The sequence below is a fragment of the Melospiza melodia genome, chromosome 6 (assembly GCF_035770615.1).
Source record: "Melospiza melodia melodia isolate bMelMel2 chromosome 6, bMelMel2.pri, whole genome shotgun sequence".
NCBI classification, from domain to species: Eukaryota; Metazoa; Chordata; class Aves; order Passeriformes; family Passerellidae; genus Melospiza; species Melospiza melodia.
Window position 1 is genome coordinate 62,394,846 of NC_086199.1, and position 21,564 is coordinate 62,416,409.

The 21,564-nt window shown below is 52.5% G+C and overlaps 2 protein-coding genes across 5 annotated transcripts in view; both read right to left on the minus strand.

The window, feature by feature from the left end:
• LSP1 (lymphocyte specific protein 1) overlaps positions 1-13,112 on the minus strand; it is a 48,414-nt gene extending 35,302 nt beyond the window's left edge. Inside the window, exon 1 of one of the 4 annotated variants that reach the window (XM_063158656.1) lies at positions 12,967-13,112. In XM_063158656.1, coding sequence (XP_063014726.1) covers positions 12,967-13,046 — 80 coding nt within the window. In that variant the 5' untranslated portion in view covers positions 13,047-13,112. Of the gene's footprint in view, positions 1-933; positions 957-1,272; positions 1,380-3,011; positions 3,077-12,966 lie in introns of those variants that run through there. The other 3 variants (XM_063158655.1, XM_063158657.1, XM_063158658.1) reach the window with 3 other exon arrangements.
• Positions 13,113-13,806: 694 nt separating this feature from the next.
• Positions 13,807-18,827, minus strand: TNNI2 (troponin I2, fast skeletal type). The gene is made up of 6 exons (XM_063159536.1): positions 18,531-18,827; positions 15,576-15,824; positions 15,160-15,288; positions 14,675-14,764; positions 14,367-14,543; positions 13,807-14,054 (listed from the first exon to the last, which is right to left on the minus strand). Exons 1-6 carry the CDS (start codon positions 18,825-18,827, stop codon positions 13,956-13,958), a joined length of 1,041 nt encoding a protein of 346 aa, XP_063015606.1. The 3' UTR covers positions 13,807-13,955.
• Positions 18,828-21,564: the final 2,737 nt, after the last annotated feature.

Below are 21,564 nucleotides of genomic sequence, written 5' to 3' on the forward strand. Positions count from 1 at the left end.
CCCTGCTCTGGAACAGGGATGTGTAACTCAGATCCCATCCCCCTGGGCTGAGACCAGGGAATGGGTCCAACAGGCCAAACAAAGGATGAACCGAGAGGAGTCAGCTCCTCCTGCCCATTTTCCACCCCAGGGGCCTGTGCAACCAGTGGGAGCTTCCCTGCCAACTTCCCTGGGTCCAGAAGGGCAGGAAGTGGCCAGGACTGGATGGGCCATAGGTGCCCATTTACCTTCCAAGGCAAGAAACTTATTGAGAGATGAGGTTCAGAGGCTGCATTGCCAGTCGAGGAGATCCCAAACTGACTGGAAAATGCCGGGTGAAATACACCCACCGTGACATCCTCCACCTCCCAGCTGGAGACCAGCGCTCACAGCGAGCACAAGGGAGCCAAGAGGCACCCGAGATGCAGAATGTGAGTCCAGCACCGCCTGATCCCACCTCTCACCCATCCATCTGCCCAGCTAAACGTGAAAAGGTGGGAAGTGCCCCTCTTCAGCCCAGTCAGGGCCATCACTGTGGCACACCACCATCATCCAGAGGTGGATCCCAGAGACCCACGGAGGGAAGCGGCGATTCCAGCCCCCGGGGAAGAGCACAGTGACCGCATGGCAGGGAATCTCACAGCCAGCAGACAATGTAGCCGTCCTGCCGGGCTCAGCGCCGCTGACAAACGGGAAGAGCCCAAGTGAGCCATCCACCTCCCTGCCCTGGCAATTATACCCCGAGAGAAAGGTTCAAAGCACTATTGTGATCAATTAAATCGAAAAAAGAGCGGTGTCAGCTCGCAGCCCTGGGAGGATCCATCACTGTACTGATCTCTGAATTAAAAACGAGCATCACAGCGTGCACAGCGTACAGTTCCTGCGGGGAAAAAAGGAAAACCCTTTTTCTAGGCAGGAGCGTTCGGCACTCGGGAGACACAAAAAGCCACGTACTGAGACATGCCTCGCAGGGAGAGGGGAAGCGGCAGCTCAGGTGAGTGTCACAGTGCGGTTGTGCTCAGTTATTTCAGTCGGGAGCTCCTGGAAAAGCCATCAGTAAGTTCAAATCTGCTTTTCTCATACAGCTTTAGGGGAGGAGAGGCAGGGTTATCTATTATCCTTCCTTCCAATGCATGGGGTCTGCTGTAAAACCAGGGTAAGGAGGAAATCCCGCCGATCTAAAGGGACCCGAGGATGGTCGGTGTGGAGGACGCTCCCTTTCCCCACCGCGCCCCTGGGCACATCCCGCGGGGGCCGGGGCCGGAGCGGGTGCCCGGGCAGGTGTGCGCTCACCTGATGAGGTTCTGCAGGCCCTGCTTGCTGGAGTTGCGCCGGAGGATCGCGCTGGTCATGGTGGCGGCGGGCACGGCGGGCAGGGTCCCGCTGCCGCCCCCGCCCCGCGCAGCAGGAGCCGGCACTGCGCGCTCCGCGGCCCCTCGCCGCCTCCAGGAAGTTCTGCAGCTGGTTTCCTTTTGTTTCTGCTCGCCCCCCCTGCTCCACACCCCCGGCTTGCCTCCTCCACCTCTCTACCTCCTCCTCCCCCTCCGCCTCGTGGAAGTGCCACGGGAGAATCTCTGGGGGCGCAGCACAAAGCCCGGCGCTCCCCGCTCCCCTGCCAGGGGATTCTCTCCTGCCTTTAACTCTGCTCTCCCTCCTTCATCTTCTCCAGCCCCCTCCTCTCCCCCGCCCTTTCTTCTTTTTCTTTTTTTTCCCTTCTGTTTTTTCGCACCTTTACCACTGTTTTTCTGATTACACAAAGCACCTAGAGAGCAGACATCCAGGTTGGCAACTTGCTCTCGACGGGCTGTAAATCACTCCTGCTCCATTCGCAGCAGAAGTCTTGCGTGAAGGTCTCGCCTCCACACAGTCCCTGCACGTCCGAAGGTGAGCCAAGAGTCACATTAACAGGAAAGGGGCTTAGCACTGGGAAATGCCACACCAGAGGAAAATGTTCTCCTGGGATGGAGATAGCAGCAAGAATTTGGGGGAAGCCACAGAGCTGCAGCCTCAGGCAGGCAAGCAGCCTGCACCCTGCTTCTGCTCTCAAACATTGCCCCTCACCAAGTCACCAAGTCACCCGTGCCTCAGTTTTCCCAGCCATCAAATTGGGAAAGAGGCAAAAAAATTGGCTAAATCTGGCTTGCCTCCATGAAATACTGATATTTCAGGAGATAAAAGACGTGCAAGAGTGTTTGATGAAGGACTAAGATTGTCACCTGCTAAAACAAAATGCCCATCTGCCACACATTCAGATGGTTGTTCTTCATGCTGCCTCCTCATGGGAGGAAAGAACAGAACGTCTTTCTGCCTAAACTGCATCTCCTGGTCCATATGTGCTTTTTGGGTGAAAAGAGAACTTCTACTGTGCCAAACCAACAGGTGCCTGGACTTGCACCTAGCAAGTTCCAGCCCTGCCTTATTCTTGCACGTTATGGTGCTCATGGCATGGCCTGCCCATGTTCCCCAAGGAAAGTGGGAATATTCCTCTGGCTGTCTGCAAAATGGGAGCAGTTATGATGGAACCACTCTGCTGAGACCCTCACCTGCCTTCTGCTTTCAGTCCTTCTCATGTCATTTACACCTTTCCTTTCGACCTCTCCTGCAGAAATGTTTCTTGACTCCTGGTAAACTGAAATGGGGAAATTGCCCATGAAAAACACCAAGAAATCTCAATAAAAAAGGAAGTACCTGCCCTCCCTTCCCCTGTCTCTTCATTTCAAAACAGCTTGGGTTTTTTTTCCCCTGCAGGTATTTAGTAAGCATCACCTAAGTGATTATGAACAACAAAATCCACAAAGCGCAGACATTGATGCTGTCCTCACTCTGTGGGCTGCTCAGATGATATCACACTGCATATTTTTCTTTCTAAATTCAGTGAGAAGATGCAAGAGATCCACCACAAAAGTTTTCTTGCTAAAAAAAAGCTTGTCCCAGCCCTGCAAGTGCTTGCAGGAGTAATTAGATTTAAGCATGTGAGCATTCCTATTGACTTCACCACAATTGGCCAGAGTTGAAATGAAGTGTGCACCTACAGGGTTTTCATTTTGGAGAGAATCAGCCCAAACCTGCCAGTGACTCCCATGGTCCGAGCCAGGCAAGGAGGAGCTTGAAGGAGTCCTGGCAGGCAGAGATGTAGCTCAGCAGCAACTGGGGCTTGAATGAAATCACTGCAAGCATTCCTCATTCAGGCAGAGATGCCAGGCGATCCTCAGGGAGCCGAGGAGGGGCAAGGAGGGATGCAGCCACGGTCACCCAGACAAGGCAGGAGCCTCCTGGAGGTACCAGCACACTGCTGCCTATGGGAGGTGAAGGTCTCTGTGGAAATGGGCAGAGGAAAAGCTGTTCATTCCCCCAGCAAGAGAGCCTTGGCTCCACACTGGGTTTGACTCCAGGAGGATGCCAGCATGAGCTCCTTGTCTTGAAAGCACTTGGCAGACTTCCACCCCAGTTCCAGGACCGGCTGCCTCTCAGAGATGGGGCTTTCAGTGAACAGGGCTGACAGAACCATGCTTGGATGATGAAATGCAGGACTGGGGAGAGGTCACGGCATTAGCTCTTACTGGGCTACGGTGCTAAGATAATTTGGAAACACCAGAAGTGAGGCAGGAAGGGGGGTCCTTAACTACAACAGGCAGCAGGCTGAGCTCTGTGTTGCTCCCAGGGAGAGAAATTCCTGGTACTGAACTCTGCCTGGAAAAATATTTCATGGTGGCTGGGCCACTCGACCTCTGGAGAAGGCTTCCTACCCTTCTCCTGGCTTTCATCTTTGAGAAAGATATTAAATATGACAAGAAAACTTTCATCCTTCCTCCAGCATCAGCGGGGCCATGCAGGACCACGGGAAGAGCAGGGCAGGACCCACAGCTTGCAAGAAGGGGAATGGACAGAGTCACTATCCCCATCTCTGTGGGGCAGGGAGCATTTGAACTCAAAAGCACAAAGGACATGCCCACAGAGGAAGAGCAGTGCAGGAGAGGTCCCACAACACTGCCTTGAAGTGCAGAGGCACCTTGGGCCCCCTCTCCTCTCCTGCCCCTCACTGCCACGTGCATCACTGTGAGTCACACCATGTGTCCAGCAGCAGCAAGGTCAGCATCAGTCCCACAGCTGCTTGGATCCTTTCACAGAAACAAAGCCCCTGCTCCCACCAGGAAGTGGGTAGGAGTACAGTGGACACAGGAAGAAAAAAAAAAAGAATTAATTCATCTGTTATTTTTTGGCACAGTTTAAGCTGGGAGAACCACCATAAATCTCTGCAGCAAAACACCAGCCCAGCAGAGGAACTGGAGCAGCCAGGAGCACGTTGTGTGGCACTGGAGTTCCCCAAAGCTCTTCCCAGCAGCAGGGAAGGCAGAGAAGGTGAAATGCTGTGAGAGAGAGTGGGTCTGCCTCCATCCCTGTGGGAAGGAGGGCTGGAGTCCCAGAGAGATAGGGCTGCACCAGTTCCCGTTAATTACACAATCCTTCTGCTATGTAGCACTAGTTGCAAAATCACTTGAAGGCTCACACATGGTCAAGGGAAACAAAAAAAAAGAAACAAAAATACCCTAGTCCTGCTAAATACAGCTCAAGCATTTCTCTCCAATACTGCTGGGATGTCAGCCACTGCCAGCACCAAAGCACAGTCGCTGCAAGGGCCAGTCCTTTACAAGTGCCACCATCTGCCAGCATGGTTCCCAGAGGCCCATGCCTGCATGGCAGTGGTGGGATCCCACCCCAGAAGATGTTCTCACAGGGACAGCCTCGCATCTCCAGCAAGGACTAAGAGCCCTATCTCAGATCCTGTGCCTCCACCAGCAGCCCCCAGGCAATGGAATAGATGGGGGACGGTCTCTGGTTTTCCTTTTAAATGATGCATCTTTCCCTCTGCCCCAATCCCACACCTCTCCCCCTGTCCTGACATCCCAGCAGCCTCTCCTCACCAGGCACATGCCTCCACCACTTGGAAACCAGCCTGGCAGGCATCAGCACTTGCCCAGCTGCCCCCCAGGAGCCCCAGTTGAGGGGAAAGGGCGCCCCACTGGTGCCTCAGCTGCACAGATGGTGTGGTTTACACGTTGGCCTGTAGGGTAGGGTTTGCCCACCTCTCCTTCACCCTGAACTCCCACTTAACCCAGTCCACCTAACTCTGCCAGCACTCACTTTCTAGGCAGCCAAATACAGAGACCAAGAGAGGCAAACAAGAGATAATGCTGAGGAGACAGCAGGCCCAGCAGCCAAAAGCAGCACATTGTCTCCTTCCCCCCAGAGCAGCTCTCTGCAAGCACCACGGTGTGCTGCCAGGAGGGCAGGGCGCCCCTCCTCTGCAATCAGCTCAGGGCGCAGGGCAAGGAGTCCAGTGCTCCCCTGCAAACCTTCCTCTGTCCTGGCATGAGGCAGGGGAGGGTATTCCCAAGGCAATGCACGACCCCATGGGTTCAGGGAGGGGGTGCTGTAGGCAGGAGCCAGCTCTGTTGGCTCAGAGTTGTTGCCAGGCCGATGTGCTCAGAGGAGCACCATGAGAAACATGTATAACTGTGGGTCTAAACAGCCAACAAACACTGTGTCATACTAAGTGAAATATTTGGCATGGGATCAGTGATGACTTTCTTCCTATGGTATCCAAAGAGGCAGAAATGAGAGGGAATCAGAAGCTGGATCAGGAAGGAGCATTCTTCTTCCTCTACCCCACTGCCACCTCTGACCCTCACACAGAATGGAAAATGGACACTCCCTGGGGAACCTAAGGGGTGCATCCAGAAACCTAAAATCATTAGGTTCCATCATGGAGTTTGCTTCATTTATCAGTGAGAGGGGAAGATGCAAGTTCACAAGCCTTGCAAGAGAAGATGCTTTTGCCCCAGGGGTGACACACACAAGGACAAAGGATGGATTTTAAAAGCAGGAGAAGGAGAGAAGCATTACCAGGGCAGCCCAGCCCAGTTAAAGGAGATCTGGGCTCCTGTTGCACCAAGGGCTGGGCAAACAGCAAGAGACCACCTGAGCCACTGCAGTGAGCCACCATCCAGGTTTCCCAGAGCAGGGCCAAGGCCAAGAGGCTGAGCCAAGCCCCGGAGGAGTGCAGCTGGTCCAGCATGTCGAGCCAGCACCATTAATGGTACTGTGCACTGCTATCTATATAATGTGTTAAATCAACAAAGCCATTGGGAAAGAGACAGGAAGACAAAACAATGGCTGCAGATAAGACACTCCCATCCCACACAGGAGGGTCATTACAGGACAGGAGGAGAACTGCTGGCCCCGAGGAGGCAGGCTCCATCTCTTAGGGATGCTTGTCTACCGCAGGGCCAAGAAGCAGGACAAAGGACTCCAGCCAGGATGGATAAGCTACAGGCAGCTGCTGCCAAGAGGTTGTCTTCCCCCAGCAGACACTGTAGGAAAAATCTTCAAAAGGCCTTTTTATAGCATCACATTGCTTTGTCACGAGTCTCTGCTCACCAAGGTTTGGAAAGCTGCTGAATGAATTTGAATTTTGAATGTCTATTTAAAACAAATGGAGTGGTCTTTGCTTTCATTAGGTGGATTAGATGGCACTGGGCATCTGAAGACACCTTCAGACACCTGCCAGGCTGGGTATGAGAGTGCACTGCCAGTAACAGAGGCACCACCTTCCTTCACCAGGTGGCACCTGTGTGACACATTTGAGCAGTGCCCAAAGCCGTGCAGCACGGGTTGTGGATGGGCCTGTAGGTGAGTTCCCCTGCACCACTGCAGCCCTGTGTCCAGCCCTGCTGCTCAGCTGACCACACAGCTTTCAAGGAGTAAAATACAGCTTCTGCCCAATATAAACTTATTAGCTCATCTGCAGCTGGCTCCAGGCTCTGATGCAGCACCGTGTTGTGCAACACAAGCAGTTTTAGCAAACATTAATCTCCGCTTTACACTGCTGGGTTGTTACTCCAGCTGGGGTCAGGGGACACTAAATAGATAAGAAGGAACTCCCAAGCACCATCAGACTTCACCACTCACTTCAAGTTGCTCTTTGTCCCAGGGAGAGGCATCTAAGATCAGCTTGCCCATGTCCATCCATGCTTCCCTTGCTAAGCTGGGCAAAAGACAGGAGCTGTTTGGAAAGGGCTCCCAAATGCATCATCATGTATTCAGAGAGCTTGAGGACACGTGGCTCCATCAAGGGGGAATAGTCATTAATGCTCCAAAGTGAGACCCAAAAAAAGGCTGAGAGGAGCCTTTCTGCACAAAGGGCAGCTAATGCTGTATGCAGGAAGGTGGCAGCTGGAGTGCAGAAGCAGCAGAGGAGACAAATGCCACCCCCAGGAAGAGGTGCCACCAGAGCAGGGGTGCACAGCCTGAGTATCACAGTAGTCTGCCCTTCAAGACAGCTCAGCTTGGGCACAATGCTGCCAGCTCCTGGTATGGGAAGCTATGTGGCAACTGCAAGGAGGCACTTATTTCAAAAGGAAATTATTATTGTCATCAATTTTATTGGGAGAGAACTCTGCCCCTCCTAAATAGCTGGCAGCCATGGTTGTTTGGGGTCTGTCAATAATTCTGAGTTTGTCAATGCTAATGGCTCCAAAGCAAGCTTGGGCTGGAAAGGAAACTGCTTCTGCAGCAGAAAAGCACAAGCATGCACAAGCACAGGAGAAGAGATCATATTTTCCAAGCTATCTGGCAAGGACTAGATAAAAGGCACTGCACAAACTCTCTAGTCAGCTGCAGCAAGCAACAGATACCCAGAGCTGGGAGAGAGGCTTCCTTGGTAATGCAGAATGAATCCCTAGCAAAAAAAAAAAAATCTGGTTTCAAAATAAGCATGTAAGCAAAAGAACCAAAGAGCTCCAGCTGATGCAAACTGGCAGAGCTTTCTCCATGGCAGGCACAGGGATGGGCTGACATACACTGGCAAAAGCATTTGGGCCTACATGTCACTGCAATAGCAGGAGAAATCCCAATGAACTGAGCTCCAGCTAATCTCAGTCTTGCACTTCTCAGATCAATTGCTCGCAGATTGCCCCAAGTTTTCAGACCACTGGATGGAAGTCACCAATTAAACCAACAGAAGCACACTGACTGCCATTCCCATTCATTAATAAACCCAGCTGGGTTTGCTCATGCATCTTCCTCTTTATCCAGGTATTTCTTGGACAGTTACCAGAGGCACCACCAGGCTGCTGGGCACCACCACTGCCCATGTGAGACAGGCTGAACCCGAGTAGCTCCTGGGTTTGACACTCCCGTCTGTGACTGAATGTGGAGCTCTGCTGCCAGCCCCAGCAGCCCATCCCAGGAGGGACTCACTTAAAGTAGCAAATAACAGAAGATGTTTTGTCCTGCCTTGCTGCCAGTGATCTTGCAGGGGATGGGGGCTGCAGGAGTGGAGCCCCCAGAAAGGCACTGGAGACCTGCCCGTGAGAAAGACAACTCTGAGTGCCAAAACCTGGGATTAAGACACTTCAAAGGCTGCCTCACACATCTGGTGTGTGTTAGGATGGATGCACTGGCAAGGAAAACATCCATGGGCTCCAAGTGGGGCTGGTTAACCCACTCGTGACTGAGCCTCTGTGGAACATGGGGACAGGCTGCGAGACACCTGGGCCAGCCTCAGCAGAGCTGGGCTCCATTCTCACTAGTGGCCTGTGCTTCCTGGCTGGTTCTGGGAAATCAGGGAGTGATTCAGGGGCCTGAACACAGCTCTCAAGTGTGGGGTGCCTTGGGTTACCTAAGACAGCTGCCAAGGCCTGGCAGATGGCACACAGGTCCGGTAGGAAACCTCCTCCTCTGGGTACCAAACCTACAGTGGGCAAGTTCTACATCAGGGCATCCCTTCCCCTTCCTGAGCATCTCAACCTCAGCTATGTGGCCTTGCAGCAGAGATAACCTGTCCTCTATCCCACAGCACACCCACCATGGTGAAACCCTGACCTTGGCTGGGCACTGTGGGTGCTCCTCCAGCACTGATCATGCCAAATCCATGTCTTGCAGGCCAGATGCTTTCCCAGAGTGTGCAGCACCTCCTAGAACATGTTTTTTGACCCATACCAGGTGGCCATGATCCAGAACACAACGTGGGTAAAGAGGCCTGAGCCCCTACCACACACCCCTGTGTCTTCCTTTCATTGATGTGCATCCCCAAGGCCTCTCCCCACGAAAGGCTTTGGAACAGAACCACACCATGAAGATCCATTCCCCGCGCATTTGGCTTCCAAGGATGCCAAGGCACCCCTCAGTAATCCCAAGACAGCCTGATCAGGAGTTTATTGGACTCATAAAGAGAAGAGGAAGTGCAGCTACAGGAGGTCAGGCTGGGGGAGCAGAGCCCTCTTTCAGCTGTTCCAGGTGAGCAGGCTCCATTCCCCCAAGGCAGGTGTGCAAAGATGGACTGTGCCAGGAGGGCAGCAGGGGGAGGATGCAGTGAGAGCCCCAAATCCTTGCGGTGTTCCCTCTGAGCCCCTGAGCACCTCTGCAGGTTTGCAGTCACCCACAGCCAGATTTCACTCTCAGGAGCCTGGTGGTCATACCAATGCCTCCTGGAGCCTGAGCAACAACTTTGTTTGGGTCAGGATTCCCACCCCCCTCAGAGGAAAAGCTGTTCCCAACAAAAACATGACACTGAGGAGGTTTGGAGCACCTCCTGGCCAGGTGGTGTGTCCAGATGTGAGTCAGTGTCCTGCCAGAGGCGGCAGCCAGGCTGGGTGAGTGGCTAGCTGGGAGCAAGCCCAGCTCTGAAGAGAGCACCAGGGCAGCAGGAGTCAGCTCAGCCCCCAGGCAGACCCCCCAGTTGGGCATGTGGGTCACAGGGTGACAGATGTAAAGGGGGATGCAGGCAGAGCATCAGTCAGGGCTGGATTAGCAAGGTCAGTGAAGGTCAGAGCAGAGGGGCCCAGGATCCCCAGGGCATACCAAGGTTAAGCACTTCCCTGCTGCACAGCCAGCCCCTCCAGTTATCACAGGGTTTTCAGATTTGGGGGAAGGCCCTAAACCCTCTGAAGTAAGTTCACCTTACAAAATCCAGGGGCAAGGGATTCCCACCAGCTTCAGAGCCAGACTTCACACCAAGAGTTTTTTAAAAGCCAGCCTTTCAGCCAGCAGAGAGTATTCTGTGGTTTAAAAAGAAAAGTGCAATTCAAATGAAGGCTGCTGGGCAATCCCCTGCTTTAACACACACTCCTCCAAACCCATAGCTTTACATAGCAAAATAAGCCTGGAGGCAAGGCGAGGCAAGCCAGGCTTAATTTATTTTTTTTCCTCAAGGAGAAAAGGACAGTGAAGGCACCTGATACCTCCTATAATTAGAGACAGTTCTTTATCCCTAATGCCACTGCCAGACCACCTATATCCAATTTGGAAACTAGAAGTATAACCCAGCTTCATTAAATAATCCATCTGGTCCTCCCCTGTTAATTTCCCCGCTATTTTTCCACTTTAATGAGCCCAGCTGGGTCAAACTGTGAGCAGTTACTCCTGAGCAGGGATCAGCCATCCCTCCAATTCCACCCCCAAGGAATCTGGCGCACTGAGGGGTCCCAAAAACTCTCCAAGTATCAGTTTTCCCAAACAACCTCCTTCCAACCGTGGGTATACTTAGCAACAGCAGTCATTTCAGCAGAGACCCTTGAGACTCCTCCAAGGATCTGGAGAATTCAAGACAGCTGGGGATGGTGGTGGCAAGGAAAAGCCTGGGGCTTGCTGGCACAGCAGAGCCTCTCCCCAGGCAGTGACCATACATGGGCTGCCTGCCCTGCAGCTCACGGGGAGGGAAGCCCCAGGAGGGCAGAGACGGGGGAATTTGGGAAAAGCCAAGTCCAATCTGCCTCCCAGGTGCAGATATCCTGCAGAGCACAGCCCAGGGGACGTGCCTGGCCATGGGTGTAGGAACTGAGGGCAGGAGTTACCTGAAGCCTCTGTAGAGAGCTCTGAGTAACAGACCCTGTGCATACTGGGCTCCCAAGCCCTTCCCATCAAGGCAGCCATCTCTCCAGAGCTCCCCCCAGCTTCTCACTTGTTTGGGAAGGCTCACACCACAGCAGTTCCCCACACAGCAATTCCAGTTCATGGAAGAGAGCATAACACCAGTCTGGTTTAAGCAGAGCTACACCAGCATCAGCAGGACTTTGCCAGTATGTCTCAATTCGTATGAGGAAACAGAGTAGGCTGTGTTCAAATTAATATTTCTGGGACATTTTCTAATGCATGCTCCTATATACACTGGGCACAGTTAAATAGACAATGAACATTGTCTACAGAAACACAGCACCAATATTTTTCTCCTGACATCTCCCACTGTGCATTACACCCAGGAGCCTTGGGATTTGCTTTCCTGGCAGCTCCATCACAAGATTGGTTGCCCTGACATCCATCATGATTTAGGCTGTCCTTAGAGCCTTGTCCTGCCTCCATCCATCCATGGGTCAGCTCAAAAAAGCTTTTTCATCAAGGAGAGGAGATCAGGGAGATAAGCTAGCCACAGGGTGAGAAAAGGTAGACCCAAACAGCAAATAAACACTTCCTTCCTCCATTTTGGGAGTAGAAATCACCAGAGTCTAGCAAGTGTTTAAACAGTACAAGGAAAAGCAGGAGAAGTTTAGAGGTGCACATGAAACTATTATACAAATTGTAAGGGAAAGTAATTCTTCACTTTTTTGAAACAAAGAGGAACTCATTTCTGCTCACTATTTTTGCCATCAATTTTCATATTTCATTAAGATTCTAAAACACAGCTAGAGAGGAAAGGATGTGCCACCCTGCTGTCAGCGTTCACACTCTTTTTAAACAAGGCTGTGAGGCTGTGCGTGCCACAGAACAGACTCCCCCAAACAGCCTTTCATTTAGCTGAAGCTCCAGCAGGAGACAGAAAAGGGAACAAGCTGGCCCAGCCCCACCAGCAGACCCCAGTGGTGGCCCTGCACACACCAGAGTAGCTGCACTCACTGCAGCAGGAGGGGAGCAGGAAGGTTTGCTTGCCTTGGGCCACGCACAGCACCTGCTCCTTGCTGCTGCAAGGTGAGCTGAGCCCGCAGCACGGGAACAGCCAGGCAGGAACGGGGCTGGGAATCACATCCATCCCGGTGCTGAGGAAACCCCAGTGCCCCCCCAGCAGCCAAGGCTTCCCCTTTGTTTCAGCAGCCACTCATGTACAGAGCCTTCCGGCACCTTTTGAAGCTTCCAGTCAAATCTTCAGCCCGGGCTAATTGCTGTCAGGTGTCAGCCGAAGCACTTACTGCAGCCACTGATGACAGCAGATGACACACCTTTCTCCTCTCATTGTCACTCAAGGGGTTTTTTTTCCCATCAACATTAGCTGTGCCAGCTCTCAGAAGCCTTGGGGAGAAATGCTAATGTGAGCTTTGAAGCTGGAGGTGAAAAATCAGGCAACCTCCTAAGCTCCCTGGATGCTCAGCCTGAATCCAGTCCAAATCTGAGCACTTCTGGGTGATGCACTTTGGCCAAGCTTATCTATCTGCAGATGTGGTCTTCTTTTAGCCCTCATGGAAAGCTCTCTGTATTCAAGTGAAGAGACCCCAAATTTTACAGTCTCTGCTGATAAAGCAATAAAGCAGAGCAGAGGCACAGGGAGATATATAATTTTACAGCAGCCAGCCTGAAACATTGCCAGGTTAATTCGGCTGGAGACGTGGGGGATGCAGCAAGAAATCAGATGTGCCCAGCACGGAGAGAAGGCAGCTGATCTCCACATTAGAGAGGTCTTAGAGATGGGGCTGATTTCAGCAGCAGAGCAGCTCCAGGTCATCAGACCTCTCTCTTGAGCTTTCCTGCTTCTGGAGCTGGGGTTCCCACTCCATCAAACCCTTCCCAAGGGCTTTGAAGTTCAAAGGGGATGAGACCCTTTAGGAAGTCTAAGTCTCATCCTAGCTGGAGAAGCTTGTCAAAAGCCTGATGGAACATCTGACCTATTCCAGCCTCATGGATCATCATTGTCCTGGCTGCACATCCTCCTTTCCCTCCACGCCCCCCCAGCTTCCCAGCATCCTGGGACTGGAAGGCAGCCCTGGTGTCCCCAAGCCTCACCTCTCGTTCTCCTCAGGGGATTCATCTCCCACTTGGGTCACTCCTTGTGCACCCTCCTGGCACCCCTCCGAGTCTGACATCTTCTCCCCTGGTTGGCACAGCACCCCACAGACAGCTCCAGCACCAGGGCGCTGCCACTGTTTCACTTTCCTGTGCTCAGCAGAAGTGAGCTGTGCCGGAAACTTCGTGGGCTGAGGCTTTGGGGGGATGGGAGAGGGCAGAAGGAAGGTGATTTTGGGGCTTTGTTCTGTTCTCTTTCAAAAACCACTGAGACTGATTTAAGATTTTACTTGTCAGCAGCTAAAAATTTGGAAGTCCTGGGTTAACCCAAAGAAAAGTGGGCAGCATGGACATCCCCACCATGCCAGGGAAAGGAGTGACCCACTGTCCCCCCCAGCTCCCCATGCCTCTTTGGTGACAGCCACCATCTCTAAACCACAGCACCCTACCCTGTACGAGCCCCAGGGTGCTGCTGCAGGTGCTGCCAAGGCTCTCCTGACTTTGCACCTCTCAAACCCCACCAGAGCCAAAGGGTCTGCTTCTGCCCTGCAGATCACCCCTCGCGCCCTTCTCAGCTCTTCCCCACAGCTTCCTGCTGATGCCATCATGGGCTGGGGTTCTGCAACACCTCCTGGGGTGTTTCTTTGTCTCTTCGCCGCTGGGGAAGGGCATGAGCACCTGCAGCTTTGGACAGGGACCAACAGCAGAGAGGTCCCCCACATCCTCAGCACAGCCCCTGCCAAAGCCTCCCTGTCCCACCAGGACTGCCACACTGAAGCAGTCCCTGCTGGTACCATGGCATGAATCAGGGTCTGGCCACCCAGGCAGGCAACACCCACGTCTCCCACCAAAGCTTTATTTACATCACTGCTGCCATGATGCAGCTCTTTGCAAAACTAGCGAGAAATGGGCACCCAGTCAGTGCCCCTGAGCCCAGCAGGGCAGTGGGGACAGCTGGGAGAGGAGGACAGCTGTGGAGACACAGGTGCTTAAGACTCGCCAGCCTCAAACATCTTCTTTCTGCCCTCCATGCCAGACTTCTCCTCAATGTTCTTCCTCCAGTCACCAACATCACGCAGATCCTTCTCCTGGGGGCAGGATGGTTGCATAGATGTGAATGGTGCCATGGTAAAAACCCACCCAGCCCCAGCCCCACACCAGTCCACCCATGGAAACCCCCATGTCAGCTAGAGGAGCCCAGTTCCACCCGTGCTACACATCTTTTTAAACTGCACCCTCCTGTTTCAACATCATGGGTGCCAGAGAAGGAAACACTGAGCAGGAAGAAGAGCATTATGGAGAAAGAGTCATTCTCAACCCTGTCTGTCTTACAGGGAGGTGTGAGCCCTGAAGGGTGGGGGCAACTCCTGTTAGGGGAAGAAAGGGAGAGGGAAGGCTACCTTCTCAGTGTCCTCCTTCTTCACTTGCTTCAGGTTGGCCCGGAGGTCCATGCAGACCTTGTGCTTGGAGCCCAGCAGGGCGCGCAGCATGGCGTCAGCCGACATGCGCACCCTGCGCAGCGGCGGCCGCTTGAACTTGCCACGCAGGTCAAAGAGCTTCTGGCTCAGGTCTTCCAGCTGGGGGGGATGAAATGAGGCGGGGTAGAGAGAAAGGGGTATGGGTTTAATGAGATGGACCCAAGCAGTGCAGGGAGGCATGAGGAATGGGTTACAGACTCCCCAGAAGGATGGCTCCAGAGGAAACTCACCTCCTTTGTAGTCTTCTGTAGCTTCACCTCTGTGTCATACCTCTCCTCATCCACTGACTCTATCTTGGCATGAAGCTTTTTGCACAGCTCCTGGGAGGAAAGCAAAGAGGGACGTTGACTGCTAGGACCCACGCATGATTCCTGTCTCCTGACCACTCTGGCTCTGAAAGCCCTCAGTCCAGAAGGCTAGAGGGGATTGAGGTGAAGAGGGGCTTGTCAGCCAGCTCCTAATCTCCATGCTACAGGCTGCACACAAATGCTGTCTCAACAAATCATTTAAAACACATCTTTCCTGCCAGCCAGAGCCCTTTTGTTTGCAGAGAGACACCACGTGCCTCTCAAGCCAGCTGCATGTTCGTCTGGCTCCAGGGTAACAGGGGGTGAGGAGAGGATCAAGATGGGAAGGCCGGTCTAGATCCACCAGGCTGACTGATGGAGTCAAATATTTTCTGCTCCAACACTGAAAGGGTTAAAGAAGCCTGTACCTGCAGTTCCTGCATGGATCCTGGGAGCGACAGAGGAGGGCAATGTTCTGCCAGGTAGTTTTGCTTCTCCACTTCTTTAGCAGCTGCTTCCTTTTCTATTTCAGTGACAGCAAGCTGGAGCATAGCACTCTGGAAGGCAGCAGAGAAGTGTCAGAGCAGGGTGGAAGCAAGGAAGGAGGGTAGGGGGTCATCAGAGGAGTGGGAGTCCTGATGGAGAGGGTAGTTCCCATAAATACCACCATTTCCAAGCAAGGGATAAGGCAGAGACCCAGTGAGGAATGGGGTGGGAGGCCTCTATGCTGTACATCATGGCCTCTTCTAGGAGGGAGAGTGCTGAGAGCTGCTGGCTTGGGATGGGATGGGAGGTGGAAGGTTGGGACACACATCCCACAGCCACAGCAGGGCCACCCACGTACCTTCAGGTGCTGCCGACGGGCAGTGGCTGCCCTCCTCTTTTTCTGCAAGTGGAAGAAAAGACAAGAGAAAAGAAGGTTATCAGGCGCCCATTCCCCTTTCCACTGCCCTTCCCCATGCAATGCCACACTCCACCAGGGACCTGCAGCCCTGCCAGGGAGATGGATCCATCTTGACACAGTTTGTCCCCAGACCAGCAGCACTCCAGGAAGAGGCTCCCTGCTGAACCCAGCTTTGCCAACCTCAGGTAGCTAAACCCACAAAGTCCCAGAGAAAGACATAACAAGGGTGATGAACTTGGAAATATATGTATAAAATATGGCTTCCAACTTGGCTTCTTGGGACTTTTAGTCTTTTCTCTAATTTCCTCTTCACTCAGATGTGTTTTACTTTGTGCTCAAGCTAATGATCCCATGCACTCAGGAGCTGTGGGATGTCTTTCTGAGCACTCCAGGGCACATGTCCTTCTGACCCTCTGGTGACAAGGACAGCCAGGCAGGTGAAAACATGAAGGCTGTGTAATTTCCTGGAGCTGGAAAGACCAAGAGATGCTGAAGCAGAGGTTCATCACAGATGGAGGACAGACCCAACCACAGACTGCCCTTCTTGCCATGCTGGACCAGCAGCCACAGGACTCCAATTTACTAAAAACCCCACAACTTCTGCATTTCAGCTGTTTCCTGAGCATTTCACCCAGAAGACAGGCATGGCTGAGTTGGGCTGGCCCAGGGGAAACACATTTGATATGCTGAGGGGCGGGGAGGAGAAAGCAGCACTTGGGTGTGGGTCTGTGCTGCTTAGAGGAGGATGTGGATGAGGATGTGCAGAGTGAAACCTGACATGTCTCACATATGTAAATGGTGTCAAGGCCCTCCTGACAGGGCTGGAGGGCTCTGCAGATAAAAGGCACCCAGCTCAGAGATGCAGCACACTATTAACCATCAGATAATCAGATCCCTTGAGGACTGTTAGTCCAGGGCTTATTCTCCATCTGAAAACTGGTACCTTAGCAAAGATTGCCCTCCCAGCCTCTTCTGGGAGGTCTGGGTTTGATGGGGAGCAAAAGAACATGTTGGTTATCGGCACCATTTTGTGGCATTTCTGTGTGTCCCTGACATCCTCTTTTCTCTCAGTGAGAACAAGCTGGAGCTTGCGGTGTGGTGTTGCAGACATATGGGGAGATGCCAAGCAGAAATGAAGGATGGAGCAATTTGCTAGGAGGAAAGGTGGAGTGACAAAGCCACAAACAATCCTCCCACACCTTCCCCTGCATTTCTCCAGACACCCCCAGCCCCACCTGGCTTTGCCAGAAACCAGGGAAAATTTGCTAAAAATGAAACTTCCACCCTGCTCAAACTCCCCAGGATCCAGGTCTCCTTGAACTGCCGTTGGGAAAGGATTTGTCAGTGCTCAGTGGGTAGAAAAGGAAGGGCTGGATGTGGGGAAAGAGGAGGGGATGCCAGGCCAAGGGCGGGATGGTGGAGGGATGATGGAGGAGAGGCGGCTCTGGACCACTGCCTTCCCAGCACCATCTCGTGGCCGGCTGGGGAAGCATGAATGGAGGGAAAAAAGCACCCAACTCCAAGCCAGGGGACAAAAAAAAGTCTTTCAAAAGGGATTTTTCTTCTCCTTCAGGTGTTTACCAGGAGGAGTCAGCAAGAAAATAACCACGAGCCTTTCTTCCCACACACACACTCTGCAGCTGATTTTCCTGGGGAGGAACAGTGAAGCCAGGACTGCTGCCATAAGCATTGCTAAAGGAAAACCCCAGCAAAATACACTCACCTCTTCACTGTTCAGAAAAAGCAGATGGACAAGGAAAGGAAGGAAGAGAAAGGGGAAAGAGGAAAAAGACAGTTAGTTAGCATCCTAACTGGAAACAAGCAGAAGAATCTTAACAAGCATAAAAGTTGGTGATTGAACAAAAGTTTTTAAAATGCCAACAGTGTATTAGAGACAGAAAAATGGGAACTTACTCAGACATCTTGGTTTAGGTGGTTGTGAGCCTGAAATGAAAACCAAGAGAAAAAGTTTACAATTATTCCTGCTTGCGGTCACTTTTTTTGTGAGTTTTAAACCCACTCGTTTTTTTGGTTTTTTTTTTTTTTTTGGTTTTTTTTTTGGTTTTTTGTGGGTTTAAAAACAAAGCAAGACTCCTCTAGAAAATAAAAAAGAGGAACAAGTCTGTTCTTATTTCCCAACTTCACAAATTTTTCATCATATAGGGAACTAGGCTGCAGTTTGTAGACGAGAGGCAAACATCTCCTCATAGCAACACAAACCACAGCATCAAGGGACTTCTGGAAAAGACCAAATGGGGTCAAGCCAGAAAAAGAGTGATTGGTGACAGTGATTCCTGCAGGTATGGTTCTTATCTAACCCCACAAAACCATTTTATTCAATGAGGGAAGAAAAGGGAAAGAGTATTTTCAGTTTGCTGCTTTACTTTGCCATTCAACCTTACTTTCACTTCATAAACAAGAAGGGTTCCAAAGCCTGCAAAGGGTTGGAAATGACCCCAGGTGACAAGGGATGCTGCTGCCAGTGTGTGCACTCATCCTCTGGGACAGGAGAGCCTGTTGCAGCAACCTCAGCACAGCTGGAAGTTGTGGTTCAGTTGATACAAGCACAAAAAACTTCCCCAGGCAATCCCTTGCATTTGCTTTAAGTGGAAGTTTTACACATACAACACAGTGTATTAGGGAAAAGACGGAAGAGCTCCTTTGGTTTGCTATAAATGATGTTGACATAAATAGAATATTACTTTTCTGTCAGAGCAATATCTACGTGCATCTCCTAAGCCTGTCCTTTGCAGAGCAGACAAGGCCCCCAAACGCAGCCTGGGCGGCTCAGTCAGGAGGGGAAGTGTTAATGGGGGCTCATGCCCGAGGCAGGAGGCACAGCTTGCAGGGCCAAGGAAACTTTATCCTGGAAAATGTGCGGGCCCATCACATTACTTCAGAGAGGAGGGGGGGGAAAGTGCTTCTAAAAATGGCCAGGGAGCCGCAGAAGGAGCTGCAGCTGTCTCCTGGGACGGCCGCCGTGCCGCGGTGCCAGCCCCGTGACTCGGGAGGCGGCGGCGGCGCGGAGCGGGAGCCGCAGGTGGCGGGGCTGCAGCTGGGGCGGCCCGGAGCGGGGCTGTGCTCGCTGGCATCCATCCCTGCCCCGCACACACAGGAACGGGGGCTGTGCTCGCTGGCATCCATCCCTGCCCCGCACACACAGGAACGGGGGCTGTGCTCGCTGGCATCCATCCCTGCCTGCCCCGCACACACAGGAACGGGGGCTGTGTTAGCTGGCATCCATCCCTGCCTGCCCCGCACACACAGGAACGCGGGCTGTGTTTTCTGACACCCATCCCTGCCTGCCCCGCACACGCTCCCGCTCCGGCCACAGCGACACCAGGGAGCCCAGGGGACAGCGCCAGGCTGCAGCTCGCTGCCCACGATGTGGGCTTTGAATCACCTGCTCTGCAGGGGGGACATCATAAATTTGGATGTGGGTGCCTGTCCGAGGGTGTTTTCGGGCAGGAAGGCACTGCAAGGGCCGGGTAGGGAGCTGGAGGAAGGGGTGTGAGTAGCGAGCACAGCCGAGTCACAGCAGGCAAGGATCCTGAATCCTATGGCCCCGCGGAGGTCAGCGCTAGGCTCCACTTGCCCTCGCCAATCAAGCTGAGAGCACCGGCCAAGGCAAGGGAAAGCATGAAATCAGAAAGAGAAAAGCTCACTGGAAGAGACAGAGCAAACCTTTCCAATGCACAGACCCTCTCCAATAAGCAAAGGATGGAGAAAGCGTTATTTGCACTCCTGTTTCTCCCACAGGCCACCCCCACCTGGTATTTATCTCCTTAATACTCGGATAAGTAAATCTGCTCCCCCATCATTCCCTAAGAGCAAGCCGGGTCGTTAGGAGGTATGCAGAAAGGCTCACCCAAGTCTGGAGGAAATCAGAGTCGTGCAGGCTGGACGGGATGGACAGACGAGCCGCAGGCAGCTGCCTGAGTAAGGAGGTATAAAAGGGCTTCTCGGGTGGCTCAGCAGAAAATCCACCTTCTCTTTAAGGGCATGGAGACCTTCTCAGACCAATGATGTGCAAGAGTCCGCCGTGCACCTCCCTTGGCTGGGGCAGGCCAGGCCGGCAGGAGAACAGGAGAGGGCAGCCCCCAGGGAAGGAGGGGTGGGGACGAGGAGGAGGAGAACATCTTCTACCCGTGGGATCTGGAGGAGCTGGGGAAGTGTTTTTGCTCAGAAGTGCCAAGTAGGGAGCCTTCCTCTCCCTTCTCCTGCCACCAACCAGTCAAAATAGACACGGCTTCAACTCTGTGGGATGCCCAGGCTCCCTGCACACAGCCATCCATCTGCAAGGCCTCTAATTAAAATTTCCCCTTGGATACACAGTCCATGGCTTATCCATGGACAAGGGCTTGGCTCAATTTGCCTTCAAGGGCTTGGGAGCAACTCTGCCCTTCAGGAAGGAAGACAGGAAAGAGCTTGTACCCCAAACATCCACTGCCAACAGCATAGGCAAGAGCAATCCTTTAATAAGCCATCCAGCACTAGCATGCTTTTTAAACCTCAATTATTTCCCTCACACAGTAAATACCTGTAGCTCTTCCCTCACACAGTAAATACCTGTGAAATATTTCAACACAATTCAGGTTTTTTTAAAAAAAACAAGCTGTGGATCTGCTGCAGGCAGCCTCAAGCCTCAAATCCAGCTGGGGGCTGGGCAGAGCCAGCAATGCATGGGGGAGCAGCCCCATGCTGACAGCAAGAAGGGTAATCCCCTCTGTGGGATGACCCAGACCCATATCTCCATGGATCTGAAGGAGAAGCAGGTGGAAACATGGCTGGAAATATTCCTCAGCCCTTGTCACAGCATATGTAGAGCGTGTGTGTAGGGGATCCCATGGAGACAGGGACCCAAACAGCTCCTGCTCTCCTCCCCCAGGCCAGGCGCTCCCTCCTCTTCCAGCTGAGCTTTTTAGGCTGATTCAGACATGGCTCTGACAATATTTTGCAGGCGCCTCCCAGACATTATAGAGATAGTGGCAAATCCCTTGCTGCAGGCTTCCTGTTTCACCAAGCTCAGCACCACACAAGGGGTCCTGAAGGTGCTGCTGAAGGACGAGCAAGTCCTTGGTATGGGGCTAGTGTCTCTCAGGGGTTTGCCTGGAAAGGCCAGGTCTGGGTCTGCTTGGACCCACATATCCCACTTGGGGTATGTCCCTTGGAAATGCTGCAGCTACACATTCTGGCCTCTGCTGGCCCATCAGTCCTCCAGAGAGCAACTCAGCTCTTGGTGGAGGAATCAAAACCAGGGGAGTTCTCCACTAAAAATTCCCCACAGACAGGGAGTTTCTTCAGCTCTGTGAGAGGAAGGCATCCTGGACCTCCTGGAGTCCAGGCATGCAGCACAGCAAAAGAGATAAACTCAGAATTTCAAGGGTGTGGTTATCACCTTGTAGCAGGAAAGTGTTGGCCTGATATAGTGGAAGAATGAAGTTCAAAGAAAGAATCCCATGACCAAAATATTGGCCAACAGGAGTGTTTGTAGGATACAGGAGTGGATGGTGAGGTGTGGTAATAGCATGAGCAGAAGGTCGAGTCTGAAAGCCTGCAGAAGGCTTTCCATGGAGCTGCCTTGCACAGGGGTTAAGCTGGAAGGCAGCTCTCCCAGAAAAAGAAAGAAGCAGCAGACTTAAATGGCATGAGGAAGAAACCCAGTGAGGAGAAGGAAGAACAGAAAAACAGAGTTAGAAGCCATGGTTAACATTAGGAAAGACAAAAGTTTCCAAAGGAATTATTTAAGTGTTTGAGTGATGAAAGAACAAGTTTCTTGCAGAAAAGCTCAATGAAGGCATAAGAAAGCTTCAGGCACATCCTTCAAAGAGGTGTTTGGCTCTGAATATTATGTATTAGTGAGGTAATTAGGCAGGGGCCAGGAACAGATGCACTGTTCATACTTGGGTACTTTCCTATGGAGCATCTG